This window comes from Myotis davidii, unplaced genomic scaffold, assembly GCF_000327345.1.
Source record: "Myotis davidii unplaced genomic scaffold, ASM32734v1 scaffold545, whole genome shotgun sequence".
Classification (NCBI taxonomy): domain Eukaryota; kingdom Metazoa; phylum Chordata; class Mammalia; order Chiroptera; family Vespertilionidae; genus Myotis; species Myotis davidii.
This window is the reverse complement of record NW_006296634.1, coordinates 275,348-291,292: the sequence shown is the minus strand read 5'-3', so window position 1 is coordinate 291,292 and position 15,945 is coordinate 275,348. Positions and strand designations below refer to the sequence as shown.

Genomic DNA, 15,945 nt, shown 5'->3' with positions numbered 1-15,945 from the left:
TTACCTAAATTTGAATAGGATTGAAAGAATTTACCCTGAGGTATTTAGCAAACTGCGTTCTCAGATGAAGTATTATCTAAAAAAGTTTTCCCATTGAACATTGTGCTTTACTTACTTCTTATTCATTTTTAATATCTTTATTTGTTGTGCAGAGAAGTTAAGTCTCATGCATAAATTTATAACAATATAGAAGTTATAAAATTGTTTTGTTTGTTTTAATTTAGCATGTGGTCGTATAAGTTAATTCATTCTAGCTTGTCTAATTGCATCTAACAATTTTTACTTGCTGTTTAGTGAAATTTAAGATTGTGAATATTGCTTAGCTGTTTTATGAGAGAAAATAACAAATAGAAAACACAAATCAATTGTTTTAGCCTTATGAAAAGTTATACTAATTTACTTGAATAATTTTTGGTTTAAACAGACTGGTCTTACCCCCTTGATGGAAGCTGCTTCTGGAGGGTATGCTGAGGTTGGGAGAGTTCTCCTTGATAAAGGAGCAGACGTCAATGCCCCCCCTGTGCCTTCCTCAAGAGATACTGCTTTAACAATAGCAGCGGACAAAGGTCACTATAAATTTTGTGAGCTCCTCATTAGTAGGTGGGTAAATTTTTTATTTATATATAGAACTTTCTACTTTCACTTTCCAGAGCCATTAAAGCTAATAAAATTGTTCTACTTTACTGACATTTTAAAGAACAGATTGTTTACATGATCTCTTGTAACAGATAAAAGACAAATAGAGAAAAATAGAAAAAGTTTGTCTCTTCTCATAGGAAACAAACTACATTAACATCTTTTGATTTTATAGAGGAGCCCATATTGATGTTCATAACAAGAAGGGAAACACACCACTTTGGTTGGCATCCAATGGTGGACATTTTGATGTGGTGCAGTTGCTGGTACAAGCAGGTGCTGATGTGGATGCTGCAGATAACCGGAAAATCACACCTCTTATGTCAGCATTTCGGAAGGTAATTTGATATGGGTGGGGGGGATAAAATTTAATAATTTTAAGTCAATTCTAAGTTAAAACTATATAAGAAAGATAAATTGACCTTGGATAAATGACTATAAATCTATATACAAATAACTGCTATATTTTCACTTTTTGTGGCCGAATCTAATAGCTATATGGAAGCTCACTACAAGCAACTTTATTAGATTAACTTGTGTCTAGACTAGTTTTGTTATGTCATTGTACATAAAGCATTAGATTTAAGGGCAGTTATTATATGCAGATGGATGTCTTCTCTACATCAGGAGGAAAAAAAATGAGTGGACTCTTTAATAAAAACTTATTATACCATATATATTTATAAAGGCTCACTTATCTGTTATATTTTTAAAAGCCCTCCCATTACATTTATGATAAACTATAAATGACTTAACATGGCTTACAAAGCCCTGTAGGATATGGCTCATGCCAGCCTCCCCAGACCAGTCATTTATACTACCCTTCCCCTTGGCTCAGTATACTTCAGCAATAAATTTTTAACTGCCTCAGGTCTTTTTCTCACTAGTTTTCTTTTCCCAAAATGTCTTTCCCTTGCATCACCTGACTCATTTCTACTTAGCGTTTAGCTCCCATTTTAAATGTTAGAGTTCTTCTGTAACACCCAATCTGTAAAGGTCCCTCTTCTTCTCTTTTATAGTACACTATTATTTTCCTCATCCAGATGTGTAGTTTATATGTTCAAATGCATGTTTACTTTTTTTTAAAATATATTTTATTGATTTTTTACAGAGAGGAAGGGAGAGAGACAGTTAGAAACATCGATGAGAGAGAAACATTGATCAGCTGCCTCCCGCACACTCCCTACTGGGTGCCTGCAACCAAGGTACATGCCCTTGACTGGAATCGAGCCCAGGACCCTTGAGTCTGCAGGACAACGCTCTATCCACTGAGTCAAACCAGTCAAGGCTACATGTTTACTTTTTTAATGCCTATCTCCTCAACTAGGCTGGAAGATCCATGAACAATAAGATTCATGACTTTTTCACCACTGTTCATACCCTGTTGTTTAGCACAGTGCCTAACTCATAATAGCTGGTAACTAAATAGCTATTGAATGAGAGTAGTATTAGTTATGTGTCTTAGAAAAATATCTTAAGATATTTTCTAGACTTAATTCTTTTTACAAAATTTTCTTTCCTTTTAATTGAGGTATAATTTATATCCAGTGTAATGCACAAGTCTGAGGTTCATAGTTTAAAGCGTTTTGATAAATGCATATGCCCATGTAACTCAAACCCCATAAAGATATAAAATATTTCCATCATTCTAGAAAGTATTATCGTGCCTGTGTTCAATTAATTCCCTGCTTTGAAAGCAACCACTTTTCTGTTTTGTGTCACTACCAGACCAATTTTTGAGGATGTCTTAGAACCTGAATAGGAGGGGAAACTATGCAAGTTTGGTTATTTTATAATAGAATTGATAACAAATTATTCATTCTCTGATAATGACAATTAAGAAGTGTTCTTTCTAGAGTCAAGTTATAGGACTCAGATAAATGTAGGCAATCTACCTTGTTTAGTAAGGTGAGAGCCAAAATAATGCTTTGAAATTTGGAACATCCTCTTTGTTTTTAGGACTAATTTACAAAAACTTTTCTACTTTCCATTGAAAATAGGCATATTAAACTCAGGAGAAATGTCTTTTGGTCCACCATATATTCCCGAGCATGTTGTACTTATCTTTTCTGTTTATAAACTCAACACTGATTTTATTTTTATAATTTCAATTTATAATTTAATAAACTATCTTAAAGTATTAATATACCTTTTACTCTTAAGTTTTTAAGCATATGGGGAAATTTTAAGAGATTTTCTGGTGTGTTTTCTGTTGTACTCTTTACAGGGTCATGTAAAGGTTGTTCAATATTTGGTGAAAGAAGTCAATCAGTTCCCTTCTGATATAGAATGCATGAGATACATAGCAACAATTACAGATAAGGTAGGTTTAATATGCTGTTGGAGCACATTTTTGTTTTTTGTGGAATTATGTGCTAAAATGTGCAGTTATGGACCTGTTCTTTTGTCCTCTATGAGACTAACCATCTCGTCTTTCTATACTTTAGTTTCTCCATTTATAAATAGAGAATGGGTATAATACATCTTTTTTTTCAATATATTTTATTGATTTTTTACAGAGAGGGAGGGAGAGGGATAGAGAGTTAGAAACATCGATGAGAGAGAAACATCGATTCAGCTGCCTCCTACACACTCCCCACTGGGGATGTGCCCACAACCCAGGTACATGCCCTTGACCGGAATCAAACCCGGGACCCCTCAGTCCGCAGGCCGACTCTCTATCCGCTGAGCCAAACCAGTTAGGGCTGGGAATAATACTTCTGATAAATGATTCCCTTACTTTTCTGAACCATAATTACAGTGACTGCAGCCAAAATTTATTGCTAGACCATTAGCCCAATTTAGAAAGTTTTCTGAGAACATATAAAGTTTTTAGGGAGTAGTTCCTTATTTTAAAGATTGATTCATGACTAGACTCAAAGGATAATTTAATTTATTTATTTGAATTAAGTCCTGGATTTTGGTATGCTAATCAGCTTGTCTTATTTGGCCTAGTATGTTATGTGTTCCTTCATTGAAATAATTCCATTTTTCACTATAGGAACTGTTGAAAAAATGTCATCAATGTGTTGAGACAATTGTGAAGGCTAAAGACCAACAGGCTGCGGAAGCAAACAAGAATGCAAGTATTCTTTTAAAGGAACTTGATCTGGAAAAGGTGAGTGGGAAAAATAATTTTCCTTATAAAAATATTGAAAATCTAAGGTAAATTTGCCACCTATAGACCAATATTTTGAACAAAATATTTTTCAAAGGAAATGATTAGTAGATTAATTTTTAATTTGAACCTGTCATTCATAAAAAATATTTTGAACCATATAAGTGAGGGCTAGTTTTCAAGCAGATCACAGTTTACCTAATGATACTGACTGCCTAAGTGGTTTTAATATTAGTCTAAGAAAAAAATTTAGTAAAACATTGGAAATCATTTATTATAAGATCTGGGCTATAAGTGGTTTATTATATCCTCAAAGACTAAGTGTCAAGTAACCTAGAATGTGTGGTAAAATGGAAAAAGTTAAATAAACAAGATCACTTTTCTGAGGCTCAGTCTGTTTACCAGGGAAATGAGGATGTTGTTATTAAATCCAGAATTTATATTAAAAGAACAAACTCCATGATCAAATAGACATTCTAGGAATGCAAGACATAGCTTAACCTGAAAATATTTTGTTGATTAAACGAAGAAAAAAGATACAATCATTTTGGAAAATGCCAGTTCTTAGTTTAAAAATTACAAAATAAAACTTGTAAGCTAAAAACAGAAGGAAAGATTGCTTACACATCAATGAGAAAAAGAGAACTTGCTCAGAATAAGGAATGATTCACAGAAAAATAAATATGGATGGTCAATAGATGGAGAATGCCTAATTTTATAAATAAAGAAATGCACTATAAAAGAGTGATTTAAGGTTTTTTTTACCAGACTGTCAAAATTTAAAGGTCTGGTAATAGCTGTTGATGGCAAAGGTATGGGAAAATTAGCACTCTAGTATGATTTCTTTATGTATGGTATAAATTAGTATAACTATTAACAGAGGTATTTGACAAATTAATCAATTAAAAAAGTGAATACCCTTATTCTAGCCATTCCACTTATAGAAATTTTATCTAAGATAGATAGACAAATGCTCAAAGATGTGAATGTATATAAGGTCATTCATTGTTGTATTGCTTATAATAGGGGAAAAACTGTAAACGTTAAGGTCTTAATAATTAGGGAATTAAATTTTAGTACTTTCATGATAAACTTGATTACAGTTAAAATAAGAAGGAAAAAAGCTGTCTTCATTTTTAAATAAAATAAACTTTGAAGTTAGATGACAGCTAAGGTCCCATCCTAATTTTTATTTTTTTGTAACTACCCAGGGACATACATGGTCGGCAATTCCCTAAATAGCCCATTAGATTTATGGCAACAGAGTGATGAAATGATTTTTAATTGAAAATACAGTCTTTTCTTTCAGTCCTCAGCCCCTTTCTTATTAACATAGGAGATCGGCAAATTTTTTCTATAAAATGGCACAAAGTAAATATTTTAGACTTTGCAGGCCATATGCAAAAATCTGAAACTGCAAAAAATGAAACTATGGATAAGGGGAGACTACTGTATACTTGATATAGTCCTTTGCCAGATGTATGATTTGAAATTTTTTTTCCTTTTTAAGGGTTGTCTTTTTACTTTCTTGATGGTTCCTTTGAAGCACAAAAACTTTTATTTCTCATGAAGTCCGGTTTATTTATTTTTTCTTTTGCACTTGATCTTAGCCAAAAGGCCGAGAAGCGATATATTTTTTCTTTTGTTGCTCTTATAAATGTGTTTTGAAACTGATATTCATGGGAAACTCCTCATATCATAAACAGAAATATCATGTCATTCTTGATTTTAAATTATTGCTTTGTTGATAATATGATACATCTTTATTTCAGTCAAGAGAGGAGAGCAGAAAGCAGGCTCTTGCAGCTAAAAGAGAGAAAAGAAAAGAAAAGAGAAAAAAGAAAAAAGAGGAGCAGAAAAGGAAGCAGGAAGAAGATGAAGAAAACAAACCTAAGGAGAATTCAGAACTACCAGAGGATGAAGATGAAGAGGAAAATGATGAAGATGGTGAGAAATGACCCATTAAATTAGTGATAAAATTCTCCTGTTTAGCGACTTCATTTTGAATGCCTTTGATGTAATTAATTCGTTAAATATTCAATTACTTTAATCTGAAATTGACAATTGACTCATAGTAAATATTTCTAAACATTTTACATTGTAAAGTGATACAGAGAAATAGGAGAGGGTGGGGGAGACAAACATATAAATTGAGGAAGTTCAATTGTAATTTAAGTCTCCCTGTAAAACATTGTGTATGTCCTGAAAACAATACAGTGAAAGAGGTATGCCAGGTTTCTCTCTGCTCTCTCCTCCCCCCTACCCCCTGTTGGAAAATTGGAAAGGTCTGTTTCCTCAATAAATTTTTAGCTAAGGTTCAGGCGCAAATCTCTACAGCACTAGGGTTTTATTATTCGCAAAGTTGTTTATTATACAGTGCTTGTAGTAAGCATATAATCTTGCTATATTTGAATTCTAATTCTAAAATCCTATTTGAAATTTTTTCTAAATTCAAACTATATTGTGATTTTTGGTTAGTTCATGAGACTAACATTTCAAATCTTAAAAGTGTTAACTGTATGAATGTTTTATACCAGTTTAGACATCAAAATAAGATATAGTATATTTGTTCTAACAACAATAAAGATTTCTTTTTTGTTTGTTTTGTTAATCCTCACCTGAGGAAATTTTTGCATTGATTTTTAGAGAGAGTGGAAGGGAGAGGGAGAGACAGAGAGAGACACATCAATTGGTTGCCTCCTGCACATACCCTGACCCAGACCAGGGATCGAGCCTGCAACTGATGTATGTGTCCTTGACTGGAATCAAACCCAAGACCCTTAAGTCCTTGGGCTAACACTCTAATCACTGAGCAAGGGCAAGATTTCTTTATTTACTAGTAAATGTAGGTATAAGGAAAATATGAGTAAAGGACTAACTTATTATGAAATGTTACAGGTATATATGTAATAATTTATTTTGAGATCTGTGGCTCTCAATGTGATCTTTATCCTTTTTGATAATTTCAGTGGAGCAAGAAGTTCCCATAGAGCCTCCTAGTGCAACCACCACCACCACAATTGGCATCTCTGCAACATCTGCAACATTCACAAACGCGTTTGGGAAAAAAAGGGCTAATGTGGTGACAACCCCCAGCACCAATAGGAAAAATAAGAAGAACAAAACAAAAGAAACCCCTCCCACTGCACCTTTAATATTACCAGAACAACATATATCCTTAACACAGCAAAAGGCAGACAAAAATAAAATAAATGGAGAACCCAGAGGTGGTGGTGCAGGCGGGAACAGTGATTCAGATAACTTGGACAGCACAGATTGCAACAGTGAGAGTAGCAGTGGTGGTAAAAGCCAAGAATTAAACTTCAGTATGGATGTGAATTCCTCTGGTGATAGGAGATACCCCTCACTGCTACTCCATTCCCAAGAAGAAAAAATAAGTACTGCCGCTTCTAAAACTCAAACACGGTAAGTTTTTCTAATATGTTAACTCGACATCCACCTGTTGTTGTTTTTCCATGCTTGGCACAATAAGTTGAGGTTTATTCTTCAAGCACAAGTTGTGTTAACAGTTTAAATCCATCTTATTATCTGTCTTCAGTATTCAAAAGTGAAATTTATCAATGTCCTAATGTGCTAATTATAAAATGAGATTATTAAAAATTTTTATGATTTCATTTTGAAGTTGAAAATATTAGCAATATCTTGATTTTCACTATGTCACTTTTATTGCTTACTAGAGGCCCAGTGCAGGAAATTTGTGCGGGGGGGAGGGAGGGGCTCAGTCTGGCCTGCACCCTCTCTCACAGTCCGGGACTTCTTGGGGGATGTCCGCCTGCTGGCTTAGGCCCAATCCCCTGACGGCAGTCAGACATCCCTCTCGCAGTCCTGGGCTCTCTCAGTCTGAGACCCCTTGCTCCTTACCACCCACCTGCAGCAGAGGCAGGAGAGGCTCCCACCACTGCCAGCCATGAACCTGTCTTCTGGCTGAGTGGCTCTCCCCCTGTGGGAGCATACTGACCACCAGAGGGCAGCTCCTGCAATGAGCATCTGCCCCTTGGTGGTCAGAGCACACCATAGCGGCCAGTCATTCCTCTGATCATTCCTCCATCCGGTCGATTTGCATATTAGGGTTTTATTATATAGGATAGTACAACTTTTGACTTCCGAGTCCATTTTTATACTAAAATAGATGTTGGATTCTTTGTCCTATTTCTATTTTTCTGAATTGTTGATAATTTGATGTGCCAAATTTTAATTCAAGTATTTTAGCATAATGTCCATAATAATCTCTTGATTTTCTAACTTAAAATTGATCTTTTACTGGATTTGCTATTTATCTCTTCTCAGACCTGAAGGTGAAGTGAATTCTAGTTCCTTATCAACAAGCTATAAGTCAGTGTCATTGCCATTAAACTCTCCAAACATAAAGCTGAATCTGACTAGCCCTAAAAGGGGGCAAAAAAGAGAAGAAGGGTGGAAAGAAGTTGTACGAAGGTAAGAAAAATTAGTCTTATCTTTTTAACTTACATAGACCAATTAATTAATGAATAATTGAATGTAGTTATTATTTTAAACTGTAGGCCAGGGGTCCTCAAACTTTTTAAACAGGGGGCCAGTTCACTGTCCCTCAGACCGTTGGAGGGCCGGACTATAGTTTAAAAAAAAACTATGAACAAATTCCTATGCACACTGCACATATCTTATTTTGAAGTAAAAAACAAAACGGGAACAAATACAATATTTGTATTTGCATGTGGCCCGCGGGCCATAGTTTGAGGACCCCTGCTGTAGGCTAAAGCAAAATTAGAAGTAATGTATACATTTTGCATGCATATTTTATAGGAAACAACAAACATTGGATTTAGAATAACAAAAAATATTTATTAAAACAAAAATTTTTTAAAAACATAAGATTTAGTTTTCAAAATGGCCACAAGTTTCTTCTTAAAGGGAAGATTCTATACTTGACAGAAAATCACAATGTTATTAGGGTTATGATGTTTGTTTAATGGTCCCATTTTGATTCAGACATCAAGCTTATCTATTTATAACGTTTAAATAAAGTTAGACTTGGCTAGAGAGCATATTCTGAAAAACTGATTATCTGCTTTTAATGCAATTAGATCATCATAAAAAGGGGGGAAAGGAGCCTATAAAATTAAAACTAACTTCCTCCTCAAAAAAAGAAAAACACCCACACTCCTGCAGCTAACCCTGATAACTACCTTCACACTGCCTTATACTTAAGCCATGATGGCGGAATGAATAAAAGCAGCGAAAGGTCACTGCTTTTAAATGTCATACACAATCCAGATGATACTTCTAGCCTCTGTTCACACTTTACAACAGGGAATCAGGACAGACATAGATTTGCAGATGTGCATTTAATCACCAAAGGACTGAAGTTTCTGGGCTTTTATTCTGTAATATTTCCAAGATTTTGTGTCCATAATGCAAACAAAGAAGAAGTCTTGTCAAAACAGGAGACAGGATGCACACTTGATCAGATAGATTTAAGTATTATTCATGGCATATGGCCTACTCCATGCTCTAGCTTTCAAAATATCTAAATATATTCTTCCCAACTTGTCTACATTAAAATAATAATTTTTTATTATTTAGGAGCTGCCATTGGGTATTCTTCTGGAAGGAAGGTTCAAGTTTAAAGGTCCCTCCTTAAAGGAGGAATTCTAGGGTCTACAATGACCACCTGAAAATAATGGGTGTTATTCTCATCTGGTTGTGCCAGCAAACACTGGGTTTCTTTGATAACCCTGCAGGGCCATTGGGCCATCTTGTCAGATCCCATTATCAGCCTCTGGTCTTCTCTCTGGCAACCACTCACCTCACACACAAGCGGAAGTCCCAGGCTCCACTTGTGAATTGCTTTTTATGTAGTTCAGATCTGAGACTTTCTTCTTTACTGCTGAGTATAACTTGTTGATATTGATAAGCTAGCCACTGTTTTTTTAGTATGAAGTTTAACAATATGGTATGCATTATTTTAATTTAGAGTCAATATGTATGGTCACTGCAGTTTGGCTGACGTGTGATATTTCAGGCAAATTTGAACACTTAAGCTCATGTGTAGTCTTCGTTTTTTAGGTCAAAGAAATTATCTGTTCCAGCTTCAGTGGTTTCCAGGATAATGGGAAGAGGAGGGTGCAACATCACCGCAATACAAGATGTTACTGGTGCCCATATTGATGTGGATAAGCAAAAAGATAAGAATGGCGAGAGAATGATCACAATAAGGTAACTGTAGAAAATGTATATTGTTAGTTCTGTGTAGAAATTAAATTTTATTAGAAGCATACTTTTGTTAGTTATAGTAGAATAAAGAATTTTCTTTCATGGCAAAGATTACCTGTTGTTTATGTTATTTATCTTTTTTGTTTTTTCCCCAGGGGTGGTACAGAATCAACAAGATATGCAGTTCAACTTATCAATGCACTTATTCAAGATCCTGCTAAGGAACTGGAAGACTTGATTCCTAAAAATCATATCAGAACACCTACCAGCACCAAGTCCATCCATGCAAACTTCTCGTCTGGCGTAGGCACCACAGCAGCTTCCAGTAAAAATGCATTTCCCTTAGGTGCTCCAACGCTTGTAACTTCACAGGCAACAACATTATCTACGTTCCAGGCCACTAATAAACTTAACAAGAACGTTCCAACAAATGTACGTTCTTCTTTCCCAGTTTCTCTACCCTTAGCCTATCCCCATCCTCATTTTGCTCTCCTGGCTGCTCAGACTATGCAACAGATTCGGCATCCTCGCTTACCCATGGCCCAGTTTGGAGGAACCTTTTCACCCTCTCCTAACACTTGGGGACCATTCCCAGTGAGACCTGTGAATCCTGGCAACGCAAATAGCTCTCCCAAGCATAATTCTACAAGCCGTCTACCTAACCAGAATGGTACTGTTTTACCCTCTGAGTCTGCTGGACTAGCCACTGCCAGTTGTCCTATCACTGTCCCTTCTGTAGTTGCTGCCAGTCAGCAACTGTGCGTGACTAACACCCGGACTCCTTCATCAGTCAGAAAGCAGTTGTTTGCCTGTGTGCCTAAGACAAGTCCTCCAGCAACAGTGATTTCTTCTGTGACAAGCACTTGTAGTTCCCTGCCTTCAGTCTCTTCTGCGCCGATCACTAGTGGACAAGTTCCCACCCCATTTCTATCTACAAGTGCTCCTCAAGCACAACTTTCTTCACAAAAGATGGAGTCTTTCTCTGCCATGCCACCCCCGAAAGAAAAAGTGTCCACACAGGACCAACCCACGGCAAACCTGTGTACGCCATCTTCAACTGCAAATAGCTGTAATAGCTCTGCCAGTAACACGCCAGGAGCTCCAGAAACTCATCCATCCAACAGTCCCACTCCTAACAACACACAGGACGAGGCCCAGTCATCCAGTGTGTCTGAATTAAGTCCTATGTCAATGCCATTTGCATCTAATTCAGAACCTACTCCATTGACTTTGGCATCACCAAGATTGGTTGCTGCTGATAATCAGGATAACAATAATTTACCTCAATTAGCTGTACCAGCACCTCGAGTTTCTCATCGAATGCAGCCCAGAGGTTCTTTTTACTCAGTGGTTCCAAATGCTACTCTACACCAGGATCCCCAGTCTATTTTTGTTACAAATCCAGTTCCTTTAACACCACCTCAAGGCCCACCAGCTGCGGTGCAGCTTTCTTCAGCCATGAACATTATGAATGGTTCTCAGATGCACATTAACCCAGCAAATAAATCGTTGCCGCCAACATTTGGCCCAGCCACACTTTTCAATCACTTCAGTAGTCTTTTTGATAGTAGTCAGGTGCCAGCTAACCAGGGATGGGGAGATGCTCCACTATCCTCACGAGTTGCTGCAGATGCCTCTTTCACTGTTCAGTCAGCGTTCCTAAATAACTCTGTACTTGGACACTTGGAAAATGTGCACCCTGACAACTCCAAGGCACCTGGCTTCAGAACACCTTCCCAGCGAGTTTCTACTAGCCCAGCTGGTAAGTTATTATAACTATCACTGCAGCTCAGGTTGGGGCTCTAACAGCATATTCTAATATTCTAAAATAATAATAAAGAGGTTTTTTGTACATAATATTGCATAATCTTAAAGAAATGAGAATGTGTCATAAATAGTAAAGACCCTTTAATGATTGCTGATTAGGCAAAAAAGTAGCTGTAAGTCAGTCACTCACATATGACGAGCTGCCTTATGCTCTTTATCTGATCTCTCTGTCCCTCATATCAGTGACCTTGTGTCAATCCATTTTCTTAGAATTGGTATAAGATAATATTAATAAAACAAGATTTATAGGATGCTTCAGGGACTCCCAAGTTTACAGACTTTTTCATTCACAGCGATTGCTTGCTTTTCTCAGATTTAAAACGTTTGAGTTACAAAGGTGTTTAGGTACCAGCCCATAATCTTCATTCTTTGTTTCCAGACTTGGGTATTCAGACCAAATATTAAACGATGTTGTTTAGTAATACTCTGTTATTTACATTAGATGGAGCTGGTTGAAGGAATCCATTCATTTTTCTTTGTTTTAAAAAGACCAGCTTAGATTTAGCTATTCATTCCTCAAAATCAGAAATTAGTTGCTGAGGAGTTATAAGAAATATATAGAAAGATATAAGCCCAGTGTTGGCTTGGAGATATTTGGAAAACCAGAATCTATTTTCTGGATTCTACAAGCCAAATTTCACTCCAATCTGCACTATTCTGAAAAACAAACTAGTAACTGTGGCAGACATATAATAGGAGTAAGTATTACTGCCACTAAACATTTTTACTCCAGTTGAAAAACTGTCCCATACTCTATCCTTCCTTTTTGCTAATTATGAATTGATCTATGTTGTTTAAAATTTGTGAGTTTATGGATATGGTAGAGCCTTAGCTTTCATATCTGATATGTTTCATTTACTTGTTTTTTTAGGAAAATGTAGCTGTTGTATCTTCTTTCAAATAGAAATACAACCTTACATGAGACCATCTATGGTCCAAAATATTATCTTAGGATTTTTTTTTCTTTTTTATAAATAGGTATCTATTTTAACATTTCATTTTGGGGAAACTGAGGTTCTCAAAGGCCCCAGAATAAAAGAATTCATTGCCAATGCTCAGGCTGTGATAGAAGGCATTATTAATTCTTGACTTGACTGCCACTAATACGTGAATTTATATAGTACCTTAGCCAGAGTTGGACTTCAGAGTTCTAATTTTCCAGTGTTTGAGTCCTTTGGACTTCACATATTACATCCCAGAAAATGTACAGATTATGAATGTCGGGGCGGGGGGGGAGGGGAGTAAAGGAAATCATCTATTTAGTTTGGTTTTGGGACCTGAATTATTCAGATCCATAATATCAAAATAACTTATTGCTAATTAAAATAATAATAAAAAAGCAAGCATTAATCCTGGGGTCAACATTTCTTAATTGCCTGTACTATTTCTTTTACTGGTGCTCTTCTCTATGGATAATTTACTCTCCTAGTTTACAAATAAAAATACTTAGGAAGATGAGAAAGGATATGAAAAATTTGAAACCTCAAACACTGCTGGTGGAAATTTAAAATGGTACAGCCACTGGAAAAAGTTTGACATTTACTCAAAAAGTTAAACAGCCGAAACTGGTTTGGCTCAGTGGATAGAGCGTCGGCCTGCGGACTGAAAGGTCCCAGGTTCGATTCCGGTCAAGGGCATGTATCTGGGTTGCGGGTACATCTCCAATGGGAAATGTGCAGGAGGCAGCTGATCGATGTTTCTCTCTCATCGATGTTTCTGACTCTCTATCTCTCTCCCTTCCTCTCTCTGAAAAATCAATAAAATATATTTAAAAAAAAAAAAGTTAAACAGTTACCATATGTACTAGTAATTCTACCCCTAGGTATACCTAAGAGAAGACAAATGTCTGCACAAAAACTGGTACATAAATGTTCGTAACAGTATTATTGATAATAGCCAAAAAGTGGAAACAACCCACTGCCCCTCTAATGATAAGTGGAGAAACGAAATGTGGTATAGTATCTGTAACAATAAAAGCATAATATGCTAATTAGACTGGACAACCTTCCACACAAAGCCAGGGTTACGAGGAAAACCCGGTTCCCAGGTGCCTGACAGCGGCCCAAGGGAAGCCCAGGTCCTGGGTGCCAGAAGGAAGCCAATGCGGGCAGCTGGGAGAATTTTGTGCATCGGGCCTCTAGTGTCTACATAATGAGATACTATTTTTATTATAATACATTAGATATAATCATAATCCTATATGATAAAAGGCTAATATGCAAGTCAACCAAATGGCGGAACAACCGGTCACTGTGATGCACACTGACCACCAGGGGGCAGACACTCAGTGCAGGAGCTGCCCCCTGATGGTCAGTGCACTCCCCCTGTGGGGAGCCAGGCTCATGGCTGGCTAGCATAGTGACGGTGGTGGGAACCTCTCCCGCCTCCATGGCAGTGCTAAGGATGTCTGACTGCTGGAACAGGCCTAAGCAAGCAGTCAGACATTCCCCGAGAGCATGGAGAGGGAGAGCTCTGGAGTCAGAGGGCCAATTTGCTAAGTAGAAAGCTACTCTCACTTATTGCTAAGTAGTAAGCTACTTTCCTATAATCTATATATATAAAAGCCTAAGTGACCACCCAACCGTCCAGTAGTTATGACACACAGTGACCATCAGGAGGCAGATGCACAGTGGACAGGCATGGAAACATGGAATAGACTGATGAATCTCAGAGGGGAGGGCGGAGAGCAAGAAGAGATTAACCAAAAATCTTATATGCATACTAGAGGCCCGGTGCATGGATTCGTGTATCGGTGGGGTCCCTCAGCCTGGCCTGCGGGATCCAGCCGAAACTGGCTCTCCAACATCCCCCGAGGGATCCCAGATTGCAAGACGGCACAGGCCAGGCCAAGGGACCCCACCCACCGGTGCACGAATCCATGCACCAGGCCTTTAGTTTCTATATAATCAGATAGATATAACAGAGAGAAAGGAAGTACTGCCCTGGCTGGTGTTTCTCAGTAGTTAGAGCATTAGTTGGGGCACCTGTGGGAGGTAACCAGTCAGTGTGTCCTCTCTCACATCATTGTTTCTTCCTCTCTTTCTCTCTCCCTTCCTCCCCTGCCCTCTCTTCCTTCCACTCTCTGAAAAGCAATGGAAAAAATATCCTCAGATGAGGATTAAAAAAAGAAAAGAAAGGAAGTACTGATTTATGCTACAACATGGATAAACGTTAAAAACAGTATGCTAAGTGAAAGAAGCCAGTCACAAAAAACACATGTTGTATGATTCCAATTATATGAAATTTCTAGAATAGGCAGGCAATCTATAGAGACAGAAAGTTTATTAGTGGCTACTTAGAGGTAGGGATATGTGGTATAGGACAATGGAGATTGACAGGTAATGTATACAGAGTTTCTTTTAGGGTAGGCAAAATTGTTCTAAAATTGATTGTGGTGGTTGCACAATCCTGTGAATTATATAATTTAAAGACAAACCTCTCGCCCTAACCGGTTTGGCTCAGTGGGTAGAGCGTCAGCCTGCAGACTGAAGGGTCCTAGGTTCTATTCCGGTCAAGGGCATGTACCTTGATTGCGGGCACATCCCCAGTAGGGGGTGTGCAGGAGGCAGCTGATCGATGTTTCTCTCTCATCGATGTTTCTAACTCTCTGTCCCTCTCCCTTTCTCTCTGTAAAAAATCAATAAAATATATATTAAAAAAAATTTAAAGACAAACCTCTGAATTATATACTTTAAACATATGAATAATACCAGCTTGAAAGAAATTTTGAGTTTTTTGTTGATATTAACTACTTTTTCCTGAAATGAGCACTATAATCCTTTTCCATACCCTTGTCCCCTTTCCCAAATACCTTCTCCAGAGAAAGAAATGGAATTTGAGAAGACTGTTAATTTAAACTTATACAACCTAGATAAAAACTTTCATATAATTGGTAACTGGTTTTTATTTGTCAGATGGCATACTGGAATTATCTTTTTTTTAAAAAAATATATTTTTTATTGATTAAGAAATTACATATGTGTCCTTGTCCCCACGTTACCCTCTACCCCCCCCGCTCTTGCCCTCCCCCCCCGTTGTCCGGGTCCCTTGGTTAGGCCTCTATGCCTGCATGTAAGTTCTTTGGTTGCTCTTTCCCCCTTACCCCCCCCCTCCCCTACCCTCCCTCAGTCCCTGTTTTCAAAGTATTTCTG

The 15,945-nt window shown here is 37.2% G+C and overlaps 1 protein-coding gene across 10 annotated transcripts in view; it reads left to right on the top strand.

Moving 5' to 3' along the window:
- Positions 1-15,945, top strand: part of LOC102774714 (ankyrin repeat and KH domain-containing protein 1) — a 134,672-nt gene that overhangs the window by 103,868 nt on the left and 14,859 nt on the right. For all 10 annotated transcript variants that reach the window (XM_015569608.1, XM_015569607.1, XM_015569609.1 and 7 more), the window contains 9 exons: positions 425-600; positions 812-974; positions 2,864-2,959; positions 3,638-3,754; positions 5,527-5,701; positions 6,724-7,180; positions 8,063-8,209; positions 9,821-9,970; positions 10,123-11,729. In XM_015569608.1, the coding sequence (XP_015425094.1) occupies positions 425-600; positions 812-974; positions 2,864-2,959; positions 3,638-3,754; positions 5,527-5,701; positions 6,724-7,180; positions 8,063-8,209; positions 9,821-9,970; positions 10,123-11,729 (3,088 nt within the window). The remainder of the gene's footprint in view (positions 1-424; positions 601-811; positions 975-2,863; positions 2,960-3,637; positions 3,755-5,526; positions 5,702-6,723; positions 7,181-8,062; positions 8,210-9,820; positions 9,971-10,122; positions 11,730-15,945) is intronic.